Consider the following 17,345-nt stretch of genomic DNA (forward strand, 5'->3'; position numbering starts at 1 on the left):
CTAGCTGTGTACAGGGTTCAGTTACCCACATCCTTGTCGGTACTTGTTATCTTTTACCCTTTTGGTAACAGCCACCCTAACACAATCAGAGAGACCAAATTTCAGGATCGTCACTGAGGATGAGTGCTGCCACCCTGCAGTCCCAGTGCGGCTGTCCTTCTGTCCCTAGATGTTCTCTCTGCTATAGACATTGCTATGATACATCTTTCCACATATTATGTTGAAGTTATCAATAATGGGTTCACTATTTTCTGGTGTTATTTCCTCATACAGGTCGTTTTTCCTGAATAGAATTATTGTCTTTATTTTATTCAATAAAGATTCCAATACGGCCAGTGCAGTTTGGGATTTTTCAATTACTAGAACCAAATTAAACAATATGTGTGTGTGTGGAAGGTAGAACCTGACATTATTTCTAAGTTAAATAAAACAGTAATATGTTTTCTCAAGAGTAATAAGTTTCAGCACCACCTCTAATTGCTTGGGCATTTAAGTGTCTAAACATGCACGAGTTCTGCGTAGAGTCCCTAAGTGTCCATCTCTGTGGCGAAGGGACCTTGAAGGGGGATGCCCCATCCACCTGAAGACTCACACAGAGAACTAGGGGACAGACTGAAAGCCTTTGGTCAGTGGCCAGCAGTGCACAGGGCAAGGCTGCCTCCGTGCCCAGCCCTGAGTGACCCCTTGTTCCCTGTCCTGGCCTGGCCTTGCTTCCTCCTCCTTCTGATCATCTCAGCCATCTCCCTGGCTCCAGCTGTCAGTGGGTGTCATTGATCCCAGGATCTAAGTTTTCAACCAAAGCCCTCCTCAAGCTTAAAGCTGGCCAGTTCAGTCACCTCCTCACATCCTTGTCTTGATGTCCAGTACCAAACACGCCATGCTTTTCCTTCATCTAAGACCCACCTTGGATCCCCTTTTCCTGAAGCTGAGCATAGTCAAGGGGTGCTCTTTGCCAGTTCTCCCCCTCCCGATTCCCAAGACGCCTTGTGGGTACTGCCGTCACCACCATCACCTTTCATTACAACCTTTCCAATTATGTCCTAAGGGTCTTCCTTCGTATTTATATGTCCACCCTCTCTGCACTGCGACCCCTTGTATTCCTCCATCAGGTTCATTTCCTAGAGCACTGCTGTGAGCAGGCGCCTCTGTTTGCATCACGCCACCTCCAGCGGGAGGGGCCGGCCCCACTAGGTCTCACGCCTGTCTGCAGACTCTGACCTCCGGCCCTGGGGAGGAGCCTCCACTTCAGCCACATTGGCTCTTGGATGTGAGCAGCAGTGTCTGTCCATGTTTCTGTCCCAAGGCCCCATCCTGACCCCAGCTTCCCTCCTGTCAGCTCAGTAGTGCCCTGTGTTTGGAGACCTTCGCAGGCTCCAGAACTATTCGAGACTCAACTTGGTTTCTCTTGGACACTCGTTTTTTACTTCAGTCTTCCACCCCTCCATGCCCTGAACTGGCAGGACGTCCACTCTCTCTCTGTGCGGATGGGTTGGAATGGAGCGTCCATCACCTGTCTGACCCCAGTTCCCCACAGGCAAGTTTTCTGCACCTGACCCTTCGATGCTCCTTCTCTGGGGCCACCTGCCTGCAGGTCCTCCCACGGCTCCCTGACCTCTGCAGGTGTCACCTTCTCTATATCCCTGGACCTTGTTAGCAGTCGATGCACACATATTACCTAAGCGAGGTTTTAAGGCATTCCAGGAAGCACAAAACTGAGGCCTGTGTGTTAGAAATGGTTTCAATGATCAGGTTGAGTCCAGGGATGCTGCTGCCGTACACTGTGGGATATCTTATTGCTAATTTGAAATACTGCACTAATATCATTGCAGCAAGTGTGAGCGATGTAAGGAAAGGTGTTCAAGATGCACAACTTCAGAGGTTTGCCGTCTCCCTAAGTGGGAGGAGTTGCACATGCACTGGCTAGGTTCCCTCCAACAAGGCACAAGTGGCGCTGCACTCGAGGTGATGTCACCTGGTACCTTTGGTCACCAGCCACTTCCCAGACCGTTGCAGAGGCAGAGATCCACTTCATCCGAGGATCCTCTTTTGAGTGATTCATGGAGGAAGCAATTTTTCCTGGAGAAGTCTGTGGGGTCATTCTCCTTCCTGAGCTCCCTGGGGCACAGGGTAAGTCTGTCACCAGGCTGCATCCCAGCCCTGTCCTTTTTGTCCTCCTGTCCACAGGTGTGGAGCATAAGGTCCTCCCTGGTCAACCCCCTCCATCTCAGTCCCTGCTTCCTGGGGAACTCAACCTGCCACAGTTCATTGAAAGCAAACAGTTCATGCCCAAGTGAGAACGAAGCCAGGTCCTAGAGTGACACTGCCTCTGAACAGGCCCCTTCCCTCCATGCCTCTGTCCTTCTGACTGTGATCCCAGAGGCTGTCTCGTGGGCTGCATTTTCCTTCGTTGATGCCCTTCTCTGCATGATGAATAGCATTTTTCTATCTTCACACAGAACAGAGAAGAGAAGCAGCAGCAAAACAAAAGGAGTTTGAAGGTTTGATTTTAAGATGGCTGCTCATTGCCTTAAAGGAAAAATTCCGTGTTTCATGGTTTCTATGTCTTCAGCTCCCCACATCCATCCAGTTTCCAGAATGAAACACTGTCTTACTCTCTAATACTTGGAATAAATCAGGCATGAGCATAGTAAGTCTGCACAGTGACTCTCCAACAAGGAACTCCTGCCATTCGATGCTCGGTTTGGATGCTGGATTGGAAAACCACGGAGCTGTAAGAATGCCACCTGAGGAAAAAGGTAGGAAACACATTTTTCTCCCCCAAAGTATTGCTTAAAGTAAGCAAGTAAATCCATGGTGAGAAAATAACTGAAGTACTTTAGGAATTAAAAAAAATTCTTTAATGCATACTGTAGAATTTCAATGAAAAGAAACAGGAGCTGTCGATTTCTTCGGCAGGCAGGATGCTAGTTAGGCATAATGAGGGGAATGATAAACTGCTTGGGGTCTCAGGGATGGGAAGGGAACTCTGAGAAGCATGATGGCCTCTCCTTTTAGCACTTTCTAGATGCACGACTATAGAATGGATCGCCTGAGGCCAGCCAGAAGCCTGGTGCTAGGCGCGGAGCGAGGGGGTGCGTGATTCTTGAGACGCTCTAGTATTTTTCTTGGGAGGTGTTTCTCAGCCATAATCAGGTTACGTTGAATAAACAGCATTTCTTTACCAGTTTAAAATGACAGACAACCTCAGGATTCATGAGAGGTACCATAACGGCCGGTGTCACTGGAAATGGGTGGGGTGGCAAGTCACTCTCCTGGCACCCTGCGAGGTTGACCGACAGTGTGTTCGCTCAAAGGACTTTGTAAAGCAACAGCTGTTTTTTGATGGACCAGAGTCCCCTGCATCTCTAATGTTGAAAGAAAGGTCCTTCGAATCCCCATGGCTTCAGAGAGAAAACTCAAACTCAAACTCTTTGAGTTTCAAGAAAATTAAACAGCTCCTGAACATCCAGGGAGAAAAGGCTCGAGCAGACAGCTGCAGGTGTGTGTACGTGGACTCCAGACGTGAGCAAAGCAGGGGACCCCAATCAGAGGTGACAGCAGCTGGGCCAAACAGCAGGGATGAGCAAGACTCGCCCCAGAGCAAGGTTGTTTAGAAACAGCAGATAATTTACTTGAGAAGCATTTTCCATGACCTTGGCTCAGAAAAGGTTAACCCTCTCTAGAAGCTTGGTAATGAATCATAACTGACTTCATGGGGCTGGTTTTTTTTTTTTTAATAAAGTGCTGAAATATGTCAGAGTGAAGATGAGGTAATTATGATATTCCAACAAAGCTCTAAGTTAATTAAATTATTTTGACAAATTTCAGGGCATTACATTAGTGATACACTGAAGGATCAATATCATATACCTGAAAATAGATCAGGAAGAGATCTGTTCCAGGACTCTCCACCCCCACAGTTCTTCATGAGCATAAATCTGGGCAAAGCCAATTTCATGGACTTTCTCTCTACTCTTGCAGGTCAGCTGTGTCCCTGAACGAGGCTCCACATTACTCTGAGTTTCGGTTTCTGCATAAAACTCATACAAATGGCTTTCAGGACTGACACATTCTGAGTTTATCATTGTAAAGTTTGGACTCAAATCTTCCAGATAGACAAACTTGAAAAATTTAGATGGGCAAAACCAAGGTATTTCTTTTCCAAGCTTAGATCTTCTTTGAATAAATTAACCAACATTTTTACTTTAATTTGTACAACAAAAATGGAGGAGCATAAATATAAACTGGCATATATTTATGACAATCTGCTATAAAATGAACTTTCTGCTGTGAACAGAACTTTGCTATAAACTGCATTATCAGTACTTGAGAGAGTCTAGAGAGCTAAAGAGCCAACAGGAAATTAGAAAGAAATAAAAGGTATGTAATAATTTTGTTTAAAAAATTCTTGTTATAAGATAAATAAACATGTGCAAACATGAATCAAAAACATACACACAAAAATCTGTATTAAAAATTGGGTTCAAATAACATCATAAACAAAAAAAACTATAGAGATGCAGGAGATGAAGAAATGGAAAAAGATCTACCAGGCAGTCTGGGAGAGAAAAGGCAAGAAGAGTGATCCTTCAATCACACAACAGATAGTTCAAGACACAAACAAAAACTAAAACAAAAAACCCAACCAAAGCCAGAGGTTGTAGCAGAACCAGTTATAATACAATCAAAAATTATATTTGGCAATTTTAATACCCAATTTTAAAAATAAATAAAGGAATAAAATATAAGCAAAGCAAGAGATAAAATATAATGATTAAATTTAATCCACTGCACATAAACAAGTTTATGCTAAACACATATAAGGAACAACAAACATTATTTTTAAAACCAAATGAGCCATCCATAGAGAAAATGTTAATACATTTCATAGAACTAAAATTGTTTCTGAAAACATTACCACTGCTATGATTTGGATATGTGATGTCCCTGGAAGCTTCTGTGTAAACAATGCAGGAATGTCCAGAGGTGATATGACTGGATTAGGAGAGCTGTTCCCTGATCAGTGGATTAATCCACTCTATGATTAGTAATTTGAAAGGACTAGTGGATACTGAATGGTGACTATAGGCAGGTAGGGTGTGGCTGGGCAAGGGAGGTCACTGGGGGGGGTATCTTTGGGGTTTATATTTTGTCCCCAGAGAGGAGAGATCTCTCTCTCCACTTTCTGGCTACCATTAGCTTTCCTCTGCCGTGCTCTCCTGCCATGATGTTCTGCCTCACCTGGGGCCCAGGTCAAAGGAGTTGGTCAACCATGGACTGAACCTGGAACTGTGAGCCCAAGTAAACTCTTCTCCTCTAATTGTTCTTGTCGGGCATATTGGTTATAACAATGCAAAACTGACTAAAACAATCATGGTATCCTAGGGTATAGAGAGGAGGGGAAAGCATGGGCTATTTAATAGGTGGTGTTTAGAAACATGACTCAACATATAGAGAAATGGAAATTGGATGCCCACCTCCATTATGCCCATGAGCATCAATGTGGATTGAAGATGTCAATATGGACAGCAGAGGCAGATATGGAGAAAATACAGGAAAAATGACAGGAATGTGTCCTCATGCATGCAGAGACTTTTCAATCAAGATCCCAGAGGAGACAACCCAAGTTAAGAGACCAAGATGTTCATGATCCTTTCTCCATAATGAGAGGTCCATGTTGATATTAAAGAACCATGGTGAAGCAGGAAGACATGGCAAGACTTGGCAGAAAGGGCAAAGGGGGCACAGGTGGCTGCTCAAACACCCGAGGAGTCTGGGGACACTGGACATGGGCTACCCAACTGCTGCAGTGGAAGAACAAGTGAAAACAAAGGGCTACTTTGTGCAGTTGGGTGCTGTGTTGGAAAGGCTGGCCATGGCAGTCACTGACGGGTGGGGCTGTGGTGGCTGGTGGGCAGGCACACTGCACGGGGCTCTGGAGCACGGTCATGCAATCACAGGGAAGTCCTGTGGGATCTGTGGTCTGTCTGTTCTGTCTGGGTCCTGGACAGCGGTGAACACCCCTCATGCCACGTCACAGGCTCTTCACGGCAGCACGTGTACAGAGTCAGAGAGCTGGCCAGGGGGCGGGGGCCTGGGCGTTTACTTTCTGTGCATTTGAAAAACATACATTCATACCTATATACCTTCAGGGAGACACAGAACATGGATCTAAAATCAATAAAATGCACACGGGAGAAGAGTGGTGCCAGAGTGGATAGAAGGTCTGCAAAGAAAACGAGACTAAAATAGATCAAAATCAGGCCCTTTGGATGGACTGATGGGAATGAGTGGTTTAAACCCAAAGTTGACAAAATAAAGCAAAGTCCCAGCCCATCCGTGGCAGCCCTTCTCAGGGGACCATCAAGGGACCACCTGAGTCAATGCCTGCCACGGCTTCCAGGTGGGAGGTGGGAGGTGGGGAGGCGGGTGTCCACAAGGAGGCGCTGCCTTCAGGGTGGAGGTGGCATTTCTATGTGCCGCAGAGACACTAAGTGCTCAGAAGGCTGCGACTCTTTCCGTCAACAGACCCCTCAGTGTGTCCTCACATAGAGCACGAGCTGCCCAGCCCTGATGCCTGCGGAACAGCTGAACAAGGGGCAGTGTGAGTGGCCAGCCTGCAGGACGGTGGCTCCCCGTTTCACACACGAGGCAGCTTCCTGTGGCAAAGGAGCAGAGCGCATGGCGCTGCCAGGCAGAGGAAAGGGGGTCGGCACTGGAGAAGGCAGACCTGCACCCCACAGGGGAAGCCCTGTCTGGTGAGCACAGTCATTTAGAAACAGAGAGGGCTCAGAGCACGGAACACCACTGCAGAGTCCAAAGCCCGGGGCCACAGTCCAGGCCACCAGCAGCAACAGCTGGGAGACGGGTCTCCATGACCTCCAAGTTCACCCCCAGCCCTGTATCTATGGCCACATCATCCCCTTACACAGAACCAGGCTCGTGCTCGAAGTACTGACTGCGTCTCTCTGCAAGTGGATGTATATGTTTTATGATGTGTATTTTTATTTATTCATGAGTATATGCTTATATTATAACTAAAACAACACATATAAATATTATTGTACCATACATATGCATCAACTATGCAATTCTGTTGATCTCATGCATTGTGTTTTGCACAATCCGTATAAAACATCCTACTGCCGATTTTGAATATTGAGAGTTGTTTGTTTTGATTTAGAGTATCATTATCAGGATATTATTACCAGCACTCCCAGAGGGTTTCACTTGTCTGTTTGTGTGCATGTGTGTTTGTGGGGTGCACATATGTGTATGTATTTGCAACAAGATTAATTATGGGGTAGGCAAGGAGTGTTATTAATTTTTCTTGGATTTCTTTCTTTCTTTCTCGTGACTACATAATTCTCTCCTCTAAGTTTCCCATGTTGAGCAAGCACAACATATTGCAAAATCTTATTTCTCCTATAATTTAATTATAAGTAAATAAAAGAATCATATTCTTTGACATTACACCAAATCCTATACATAAGATTTCCCTTTGTAGGAGAAAGCAATTTGAGATTTTTTAATATAACATTTAATCAAGAGTTCCCGTGAATAATTTTCTAGAATAGAAGGAAAATGATAAGTCAGTCTACCTCCAGGAAGAACCCATGTGAAGGGAGGTGTGTGAACTGCATTCTCAGCTCGATTCCAACACCCTCACCCAAAGTGCAGAGGATCTCCTGGGAACTCTGTGGCCCAGCTCCCAGGCAGGAGCAAATGTAGGAATCTCACTACATGTAAGCAGGAGTCTTTTCATGCATAGTTCAGAAAGAAGAAAGTGTGAATGTTCCTATTTCCCAGACTTCTTTTACTACATTAGGATATCAAATGAACAAAGAATTTCAATTCCCTTTTGAAATAAAGAACTACCACAGATTATACGTGTAACACATTATGTTGCCCTCAGACCTAATTTTTTTCTCCTGTATTATCTGAAATAGAAACTATACACTCCCTAAGTCGTTTTTGAAAAATCAATATAAAAATGCACAAACAACTTATTTATGGCCACACACGAATGACCTCAGCAAACAGAACCCTCCATTAAACACTGCTCAACTTTAATGAGGGACCTAAAAAGAGAAATGACGTGGGAATGATGCACTTTCTATATACAATACTGTATGCTGCTCGAGAAACCAGAGAGAGCAGGAGGGGGAGAAGGGGACGGGCATCCAGAGGGAAGGAAGTGTCCTCCTCACAGAGCTGGGACGGGGAGTCGGGGGCTGACAGCGCTCTGGGTGTGGCAGAAAATGAGCAAGCATCAGAAAGTGGGGGGAGGGGGGGACCCTGCCAGCGGTGTTTGTGTGCACCTGGGCCACGTGACATTGCTGTGGTGTCCCTGCCGCTCACCTGAGTGGAGCTACAGCCACTGTCAGCGGGTTTGGATGTAGCCGTCCCTCCCTGACTGCACTGTCAACAGTGCAGAAGACGGACAGTGACACTGGTGTGCAGCCTAGGCTAACCTGCTGACGTGGGTGCTTCCCGATGCACTGGGCACAGCTGCTCTGGTCAGCTGCAGAAGACAGAGGGCCTCGGGCAGCAATGACACTTAATTCTCTCTTCAAGCTGAAGGGCTCCCAGTAAAAAGCTATCTTGGATTAAAGAGGGCGGTGTTCCAATACACCAACCAGAGTATGGGCATGTATGGGGTAAGTTTGTTAAAGCCATTGCATGGCCTCAGAGGACAGTAGGACACGCCTGCCCACCGCCTGCCATCTGCCGATGACATGCTGGGTGTGGAAGCCAGTGTGTTCTTCTTTATCATCAGTTGACGTGGAAAAGGGGAGGATGTGCAAAAGGGAGTGTTCCTGCTTGCTCTCTGCATCTCCAGGATCATCTCGTCTCATCGACTGGCAACACTGATTTAAAAGATGAACTTCCAAAAGTCTCATCGTCTCAGGCCACTCATTGTTTCAGCCAATTTTCTCATCTAACTTTAGCCATTTCCCCCAAATCCATGGTTCAAAATGCCCACATTCAGAATCCAGAACCATGGCCCACAGACACTGAGCCCTGCTTCCCCAACTTCCCTCTCAGGGACCCCGCTCAGCCTCTCTGTCATCGGAGCCGAGCCGTGGGGAACAGCTTCTGCCCTCTCTCACCAGATCCAGCCCTCCTCTGGTGTCTCTCCCCTTTAATGTCTCTCTTAATCAGACCCTCAGTATCCTTTCCCTACTTTTTAAACAGTTTTGTTTTTCTTGACTTTTAAATAGCTTCCTTCTGGGACCTGTGTGTCCTGTCTCCTCAGTCCAACCTGACTTCTCACTGCAAGTTGAATTACTTTCCCTAGACTCACCCCGGGGTCGCCTTGGAATAAAAAGTTCTGCTTCGGAGCCTTGAGTACATCACAGACAACCTCGTGCACATCTTTCCCTGCTGCTCTGATTCTGCATCATCGGCACTGCGGAGTCACCGGAGCATTCACTAGGGTGACACATGTGCAAGTGTCGTGCAAACCAAGAAGTCTTACGTAGATATAACTAGAAGGTGACTTTTCCACCTCGCGGCAATGAACTTTCCTGGGAATGTTGGTCTCCAGCAATTAGGACACTCAATTAGGCACTGTTCAAGTCCAGGGTGGCACATGGGCAAGGAGTGCTTTGAAATGGGTGAGATATAAAGCCACTTGTGAAACTGAAGTAAAAGAAGGGATTTCAACTTTCATTTCTGCCATGTGCTTGAAGGCAGAAAAGTCACACTTCTTAATAGTTAAATGTATTTCAGAATTGTCGAAGCTTCCACCACTGTCAACAGTTGGCACCTTATTTACATTCATCTTTGGGGCTTTGATTCCCAAGCATGTGCTACAAAATGAGCAGAAGGGCCTGACTATTACCAAGAAAGACAAGACTGAAAAACAGTATTGTTTCCAGATACCACCCGTGCACACACACACACACACTCTCTCTCTCTCTCTCTCTCTCTCTCTCTCTGTGTGTGTGTGTGTGTGTGTGTTACCAAGGAAACTTCCAGAAATGAGATAAAAATAACAAGGTGCCAGTTTGCAGTATCATGACTGGAGACCCATCGGCCAACTTTCACTTCCAAAGGAAACCAACACTTGAGGCATCAATTTTCTCAATAAAACACCCACTGAGCACCAACAGGAAAGGTAATGCAGTGCACTCTCCAAACACAGCAGCAGGACAGCCTTCCACTCCCAAACCACAGGGACGCTAGGACTCACACAATTAGCCGTGCCTCAGCTACCTCTCCCACAACTGAAAACAGTAAAGGTTATAATTTTTTAAAAGTCTTGATAGACCATGACCTTAGCCACTAGCATCAGACTTAATTTATGTATTTCATTTCAAGACATTTTTAAAGTGAAAATTTAAATGTGCAGAAGTCAACTTGGCTTAGACCTTCTCACTTCTGAGTGAAAGCTAAAATTGCTAATGGGGTATAATTCACTACATGTTGAAAGTTCAGCATCATCTCTAACAAGAAATACGAGTGGTGTCTTGAGCGAATGGCCACACGTGTCTTTGCTTGGGTGCATATGTGCATGTGGCCAGGAGCACAGGCATGCCTGGGTGGCCACATGGGAACCCAGAGTCACTCTCTGGCCTCAGGTACATTCTAGGCAGACACAAGCTGGGCCACCCCATTCTCCCAGGATGTGATTTTGTATTCCAGAACCTGAAGTGCCACTTGTCTACACAAAAAAGTTGGAATTAAATAAAAGCAAGGGGGATACCCCTTAGTATTCATGGACAACTAGCAATTGTAATGTGGTTTATAAAACACCCCTTAACACAGAAGAAAGCATGGTCTGAAGCAAGATTAACACATGGGTATGCACATTCCCCTCTGTATAAGCATGTGCACAAAATAGTTTGTATTTATTAGGTGCCAACAGAAGACATATATTGTGTGCACATTCTATACTCCAAGATTCCAGCCACATCCACTGTGAAAGTCCTTCCAACCACAGGTTGGTGCATGCTATTCTCTGTGGGCTCCATGGAGAACCTACTCTGCTTCCAGAGGATCTCATGGGAGACAGCAGGGAGGGCTCCTGCTCTGTGCATTTGACTGCTGGTGTGAGGTCTGTCTGGTTTCAACACCATCTCGCCCCTGGAAGGACTTCCTGCTTTCTTCCTGGCTGTGATTTGATGGTCACACTTGATCTCTTCCTTGCTGCCCTCTGTTGCCTAATAAAGTTCTTTTTATACCTTATGGGTCTCTTTTAGGGGGAGGTTTTTGGTTTTTTCTTTCTTTCTTTTTTTTTTTTTTATGGAGAGGATTGAATCCAGGTGTGCTCTACCACTGAGTTGAGTTACATCCCCAGCCCTTTTATTTCTTATTTGAGACAGGGTCTAATATTGCTAAGTTGCTGAGGCTGTTCTTGAACTTGAGACCCTCCTGCCTCAGCCTCCTGAGTCACTGGAATTCCAGGTGTGTGCCACTGTGCTAGGCTTAAGAGAAACTCTTAACAAGTTGTTTTATTTTCTGAGAAACTGACCTGATCCGTGACTGTTCTTTATTGAGCCCATTTTAACAACTGAAGTGAATGCACCTTCCCACCTCTAAGGGTGGGATGCAGGTAGGCAGCCTGTCCAGGTTCCCATTGCTTGGGCCACAGGATGGGTCCAGACTTGGGCTCATGGCTCATGGAGACCACGGAGCATCCCTGCCTAGGACTGCTCTACAGGAAGCTGACGGAAAGAGCCCTTTCCTTTTCTGGTTGTTGATGGGCATTCTAGTCCAGAGACAACAGGGCCAGTTCCCCTGTCATGAGGAGAAGCTGCTCCGAAGGGATCAAGCCAAAGACCAGAGGAGCACACGGGAGAGTCGGAAGGCTGGATGGCCACCCAGTGTCTGGACCAGCCCTCTCTGCAGACCAGTACTGTCTTTTAATCCTTTGGTTTAAGATGCCCTGAACCTCGGGTCTTGTCTTTTATGACATACACAGTTGCCGGTGCTTTGAATTCTTACACCTTGCCTGATAAGGTCAAGGTAAGTGAACTGATTCATGTCAATCTAGGAAATTTAAAGAGTCAAATAAAGAGATTAAAATAAATCCTTTTTTTTGGCATGAACTAATTTGAGTTGGTTTCTGTCACTTAAAAGGATAAAAACTAATAAATTGATTCATGCTGGTCTGGCAAATTTTAAGAATAAATTTAATGTTAAGAATAAATTTAAGTTAATGATTCATATGGCCTTTGTTTGAATTTATGTCTCTTAAAAGTTAGCATTAAAATATTTATACCCCTTTGTCTAATAATCATAATTCTGGCAATTTTTGTAGAAAGAATTAATCTTAAAAGCAGACAAAGGCCTATGCACAAAGAAGTTCATGGGATGCATTGTTCACAATGAATGGTTAGGCATGAGAAACAGACTTGATTTTTAGCACTGGATGAGCAGGCAGACCTCTGGGGACCCTGAGACCATAAGGAGTTTACAAGGAGGAAGCCATTTTCATTAGGCTGCTATCTGCCTCTCTCGCTGTATAGACATTTGCACTGTTGGCATGAAAGCAAAGGTGAGTGAGACTGCCAGCCTTAATAGGAATCACGGTGGTGACACTAAAACCTCCGGTCCACCGTCCACCAATGTGCTGACTGCGACTAATGTTTGCCTATAGTGTAAGTCGGTTTCCCTAAGGAGACTGCAGGGGAAAGGCTCGCATTTGCCTCTGATTATTTGAAAGTATTTGCAGAGAAGCTGGCAACTTTCACACATATAATGTATGCTTAAAAGAAGCTCCTAAACACAAAACTATTTGATTAAATTGTTTCCTAATATCATAGACATATTGGTGACAAGACCAAACGACTTTGTTTAGGCATAAGCTAGCTTGAGTTGGTTTCTAGGGGATTGTTTCACACTTGGTGAGACAATAAATGTAATCATTTTACTAGATCTTGACCTTGGAGTTCCTGTCATTTCAGATGTTCTTTGTGCCCACAGAGGAGGGGGTTGTTTACACACAAAACCTGGTGTCCCTGTTTGAGATGCAAACCCACTAGCCACCTTTTTCATGGAATTCCAGGTTATTTCTTCAAAGAATGGCTATCTAAAAACTATAGTTACACAGACTTGTGTATTTGATACGCATTTTCTAGAGGAAAAAAAAAAATAAACTTTTCACTCCCAGGATCATGAGAGATGATGTTTGTAGCAAGTACTACAACTGAAACTTCAAGGGAGAAACAGAATTTTAGGAAACCTAATTGGCCACCAAGAGCTTGACAGGTTATCAGTATTTGACTACTTCCCTGATGAGATTGCAGTGAGATTAAGAGATGCACTGTTTTGAAGTTGTGCAATGAGTCTGTTAGTATCTGGAAGTGCTGCACAGCTCTGTGAACCATCTGTTTTCAAATGCTCAGGTTATCATGTTACAGAATCACATGTGGGTAAAACATTCCTCCAGCGCAACTTTGTCACTTGGACAGCTCAGGCAGGTGGCTCCATGTGACAGGAGGCTGCTTATGCTGATTTGGAGAATGGTTTTATTACAATTTTAGAACTGTTATCAGGGTGTACCTCATGTAGATTATTCATGTAGCTGGAACATTTTCATTTTATATTTGGCTGGGGACTGGAAGAAGTGGGTCCCTCCGGGTCTGCCACTGCACAGCTGTGTGTCCCTGGGTGGATCTGTCATTTCATTGCCTTTGCTGCTAAGGAGATGGGGGCTGAGCTGCTGAATCCCCAACAGACCACACCATGATGTCAGTTGGGGAGGGTCCTGTGGCCCTGGAATCCTAAGCCACCTCTCTGCCTACACAATGTGAGATCTTGGTTTAAAGTCCTTCTCTACAAAATATTGCTTCTGGTTGGATTCTAAAAATCCAACTTTGGGGAGTCTTTTGGAAAGAAAGACACATTTTATAACCATCTGACAGACAGCTAGGTAACCAAGCCAACGAGCATGTTCTAAGGTGATGTTAACCACGCATGTCCTCTGGGAAATCCACCCAGAGAAAATGAACTCATCTGCAGGTCCTCAGAGGATGCAGGAGCCAACACACCATCCCGCAACCCGCACCGCGCAAATCTCCCTGCACAGAGACCCGGGTCCAGGGCATCCCTCTCCCGAGCTGAGTCGAGGCCGTGCGCACGAGGTTACCTTTCACGGTCACATGCACGCTCTGGCTGGTGGAGAGCTGCGGCTGCACCAGCACGTTGCAGGTGTACTCGCCCTCGTCCACCTCCTTCTGCACGTCGGAGAGTTTCAGGGTTCCATTGTTCTCAAAGGCCACCTGGCGGTGGTTAAAAGGAAGCAGATTGGAGTTCTTGTACCATTTGATGGAGTAGTACGGATAGCCAATCACACGACAGTGGATGTACGTGTCCCGCCCTGCTATTGCTGTGATATTTTTCATTGGCCGAATGCTTGCAGGCCCTGGGGAGATAAAGGAAACTCTTGAAAATAATTTAAGGGCACATCTCATGTGGGGAAACGGGTAACGTTATTCCTTGAGTTAGGAACACATTGATTATGTTCATGTAAGCTCATCTTTTTCCGTTAAATAAAATTTCAGGCATTTGACATTTTCTTCAAAAGATATTTTTTTTCTTTTATTACTTTCCAATATTTAATGAATATTAAATATTTTCCTCATGGGCTACTTCTAGTAAAGTATTTTTAAGTTAAGAGATAATAGGTAATTTGATCGGTAAGAGCAGCTAGTCTACACTGCACATCACGCTCTGCTTGTGAAACGTCGGTACCAACTGATGGGTCCTGGGGTCTTTCTAGAGTCCGCAGTGGAGATGGGCGTCGTGCCAGGCCACGCGATGAATGTAGGTTAGATGCCATGTACATGAGGGCTTACCATGAGCGCAGTGAGACAGGAGGAGAGGAGAAAGAAAAGTCATGCAGAGCATAAACCAGGAAAGGAAAGATCGGATCGAGTGGACAGGTCTGAGAGGAGAGAGAGAGAACCAGCTGACTAAGGAAACAGGGTCCCCAGCTCCCCCGCGGGCCGCTCCTGAGTGGGGAGGAGGGGGCAGCAAACGCGAGGCGACGGGACTCGGTTCTGGCATTCGGGGCTCGGCTTGGAGCATGCAGAAACCTCCTTCTCCACTGCAATGAGTCACGTGTGTGTTTCGAGGAGCTGATTTGACAAGCACCTCTTACGTTTATTCGAGCCTGGTACAGGACGACTCCGGCCGAGTTGTTGGCGGTGCAGCGGTAGACGCCCCCGTCGCGCACCTGCGAGCTGGAGATGTTCAGGTAGCTGACCACGTTCCCCTCGGACGTGATCATCTGGCTGATGCGGTGGCCGCCGCCCTTGAGGATCGGGTCGTCATCCAACGTCCACGTGATGGTGGGCAAGGGCGTCCCCTTCACGTTGCACATGAGGGACACGGGCTCCGCGGGACTCACCACTTTTTCACTAAAGGCAGAAATAATTTTGGGAGTTCCATCTGCAGGAAAAGAAATCACGGAAGGAAGTGGCACATACAAATAGTGACACCACTGCCCAGCATGGCTGCCCAGTGCTTATTGGTAATGCAGAGGCTGGCAAAGTACAAAAGAGGCCTGGATCTATCAACAGGGAAATCCCAACAAAACTGGCAGGTGCAGCATTAGCGAGCTTGGACAAGTCACGTGTCTATGTCCTGATTGTCTTGACAAAAGGGACCCAAATGTAACCCAGACGTGCATGCTGAATTCAGAATGTGTATGTCCACTGGAGCCACCAGCACCCCCCAATTCACACACACACACACACACACACACACACACACAGCAGTTCATTTACCCACCAAGTTTTCCAAGGAGGTGAATTTGTGAATTTGGGGACTCTCATTCCACTTAGCTCAAGTCATTAAGGGATTTCTCTCTAGGGGGCTGTTTAAAAAAACCAAACCAAACCAAAAAAATAAAAAACCCCAAAAAACAACATCAAAAAAACCAACCCATAGTCTAATGGTCCCATCTTTGTCACTTTTTTTCACAAGGAATGATCTTTATAGATGTCATTAGAAATGGTAATTGCATTAATGCCCATTCAGCCCCTGAGAATCAGTACAAGCTAAATAAGTTAGACTTTTCTATGATATTTATTAAATATGTCTAAAAGTATTATAAGTAGGGTGAACATATAATTTATTATCCAGCTTAAAATGTTTTTGAAAGTAAAATGGAAATTACTAATAATTGTACCACAAGAATAGACATGAGCCAGTAGGGTCCCAGGTCAACTAGAATCTGAACCTTAGAGAAGTTTCCATAGCAATTTCCAGTATGTTTAGCAAAGATCAACTTCATAGTACACTATTTTTCTATCACCTATATGGACAATTTCCCTATTATTCTATGGGAGTAATCATAACACATATTTCTTTTTTTTGAATATGTCTTTCCATGACGAGAAAAAGAGATACATGTACATTAAAGAAAATGCATCCAAAGGAAGATGTTTCCAGTAGGCCCAGCAACCTATGTGAACAGTTCAACCCTGGGGCACATTTCCTTGGCCTCAGTGGATCGCTTTGACATAATTTTGAGCAAATGAAACAGGATCTATGAATCTTGCAATAAACCCCACTGGTTTAACCCTGTTTATTTATTTATTTTTTAAATTTTGTGCTCAAATTGAAATGTTGATCCCAAAGTGAATGATTAATAGATTTTTCTTATTTGTAATTTTATTATAAAAGAATATAAATACATATATATGTGTGTATACACACACACATACACACACATACACACATACACACACACGGCAGAGAGAAAAATTTCTTGAAATTCCACAGAGAAAGATAAGTGTTCCAAAATCTCTTGAGGAAAATGTCACTCAGCATGCAAAAACCTTGAGGGCCAGCTGTGCAGAGTCCTGGAATGGGCGGCCTCCCTGCTGTCCACTCCCATGGCCTGAACCCTCACATGTTCACTGTGGGAGGCCCTCAATGGTGTTTGTTTCGCAGCTGTATTAATAAATAGTATACTCCAGTGACCCTGGATTGTTCAATGGTGAACAGTATTTTTCTTTTTTTTAAAGTTTTTTTTTATTTTCTTTTTTTTTAGTTGTAGATGAACATAATATCTTTATTCTTTTATTTTTATGTGGTACTGAGGGTCGAATCCAGTGCCCCACACATGCTACGCAAGCATCTGCCACTGAGCTACAACCCCAACCCACGAAAAGTGTTTTTTTTAAAAATTATCATTGTTGTTATTTACTGTCAGAGATGAAAAGAGAACTTTAAAATATTAAAATGAGGCCAGGCTGTAACCCAGCTCCTGGGATGCTAAGACAGAAGAATTGGATTGCAAGTTCAAGGACAGCCTGGGCCATTTCCTTTCTCAAATTTAAAAAAAGTAAAAAGGGATGGGGGTATAGCTCAGCAGTAGAGTTCCT

At 45.0% G+C, this 17,345-nt stretch overlaps 1 protein-coding gene across 8 annotated transcripts in view; it reads right to left on the reverse strand.

The window, feature by feature from the left end:
- The window catches only part of Dscam (DS cell adhesion molecule), a 660,878-nt gene that overhangs the window by 248,246 nt on the left and 395,287 nt on the right, over nt 1-17,345 (reverse strand). For all 8 annotated transcript variants that reach the window (XM_021725291.2, XM_078044665.1, XM_078044664.1 and 5 more), the window contains exons 7-8: nt 15,106-15,402; nt 14,099-14,374 (exon numbers count right to left, since the gene is read on the reverse strand). In XM_021725291.2, coding sequence (XP_021580966.1) covers nt 14,099-14,374; nt 15,106-15,402 — 573 coding nt within the window. The remainder of the gene's footprint in view (nt 1-14,098; nt 14,375-15,105; nt 15,403-17,345) is intronic.

The sequence above is a fragment of the Ictidomys tridecemlineatus genome, chromosome 3 (genome assembly GCF_052094955.1).
Source record: "Ictidomys tridecemlineatus isolate mIctTri1 chromosome 3, mIctTri1.hap1, whole genome shotgun sequence".
Lineage (NCBI taxonomy): Eukaryota > Metazoa > Chordata > Mammalia > Rodentia > Sciuridae > Ictidomys > Ictidomys tridecemlineatus.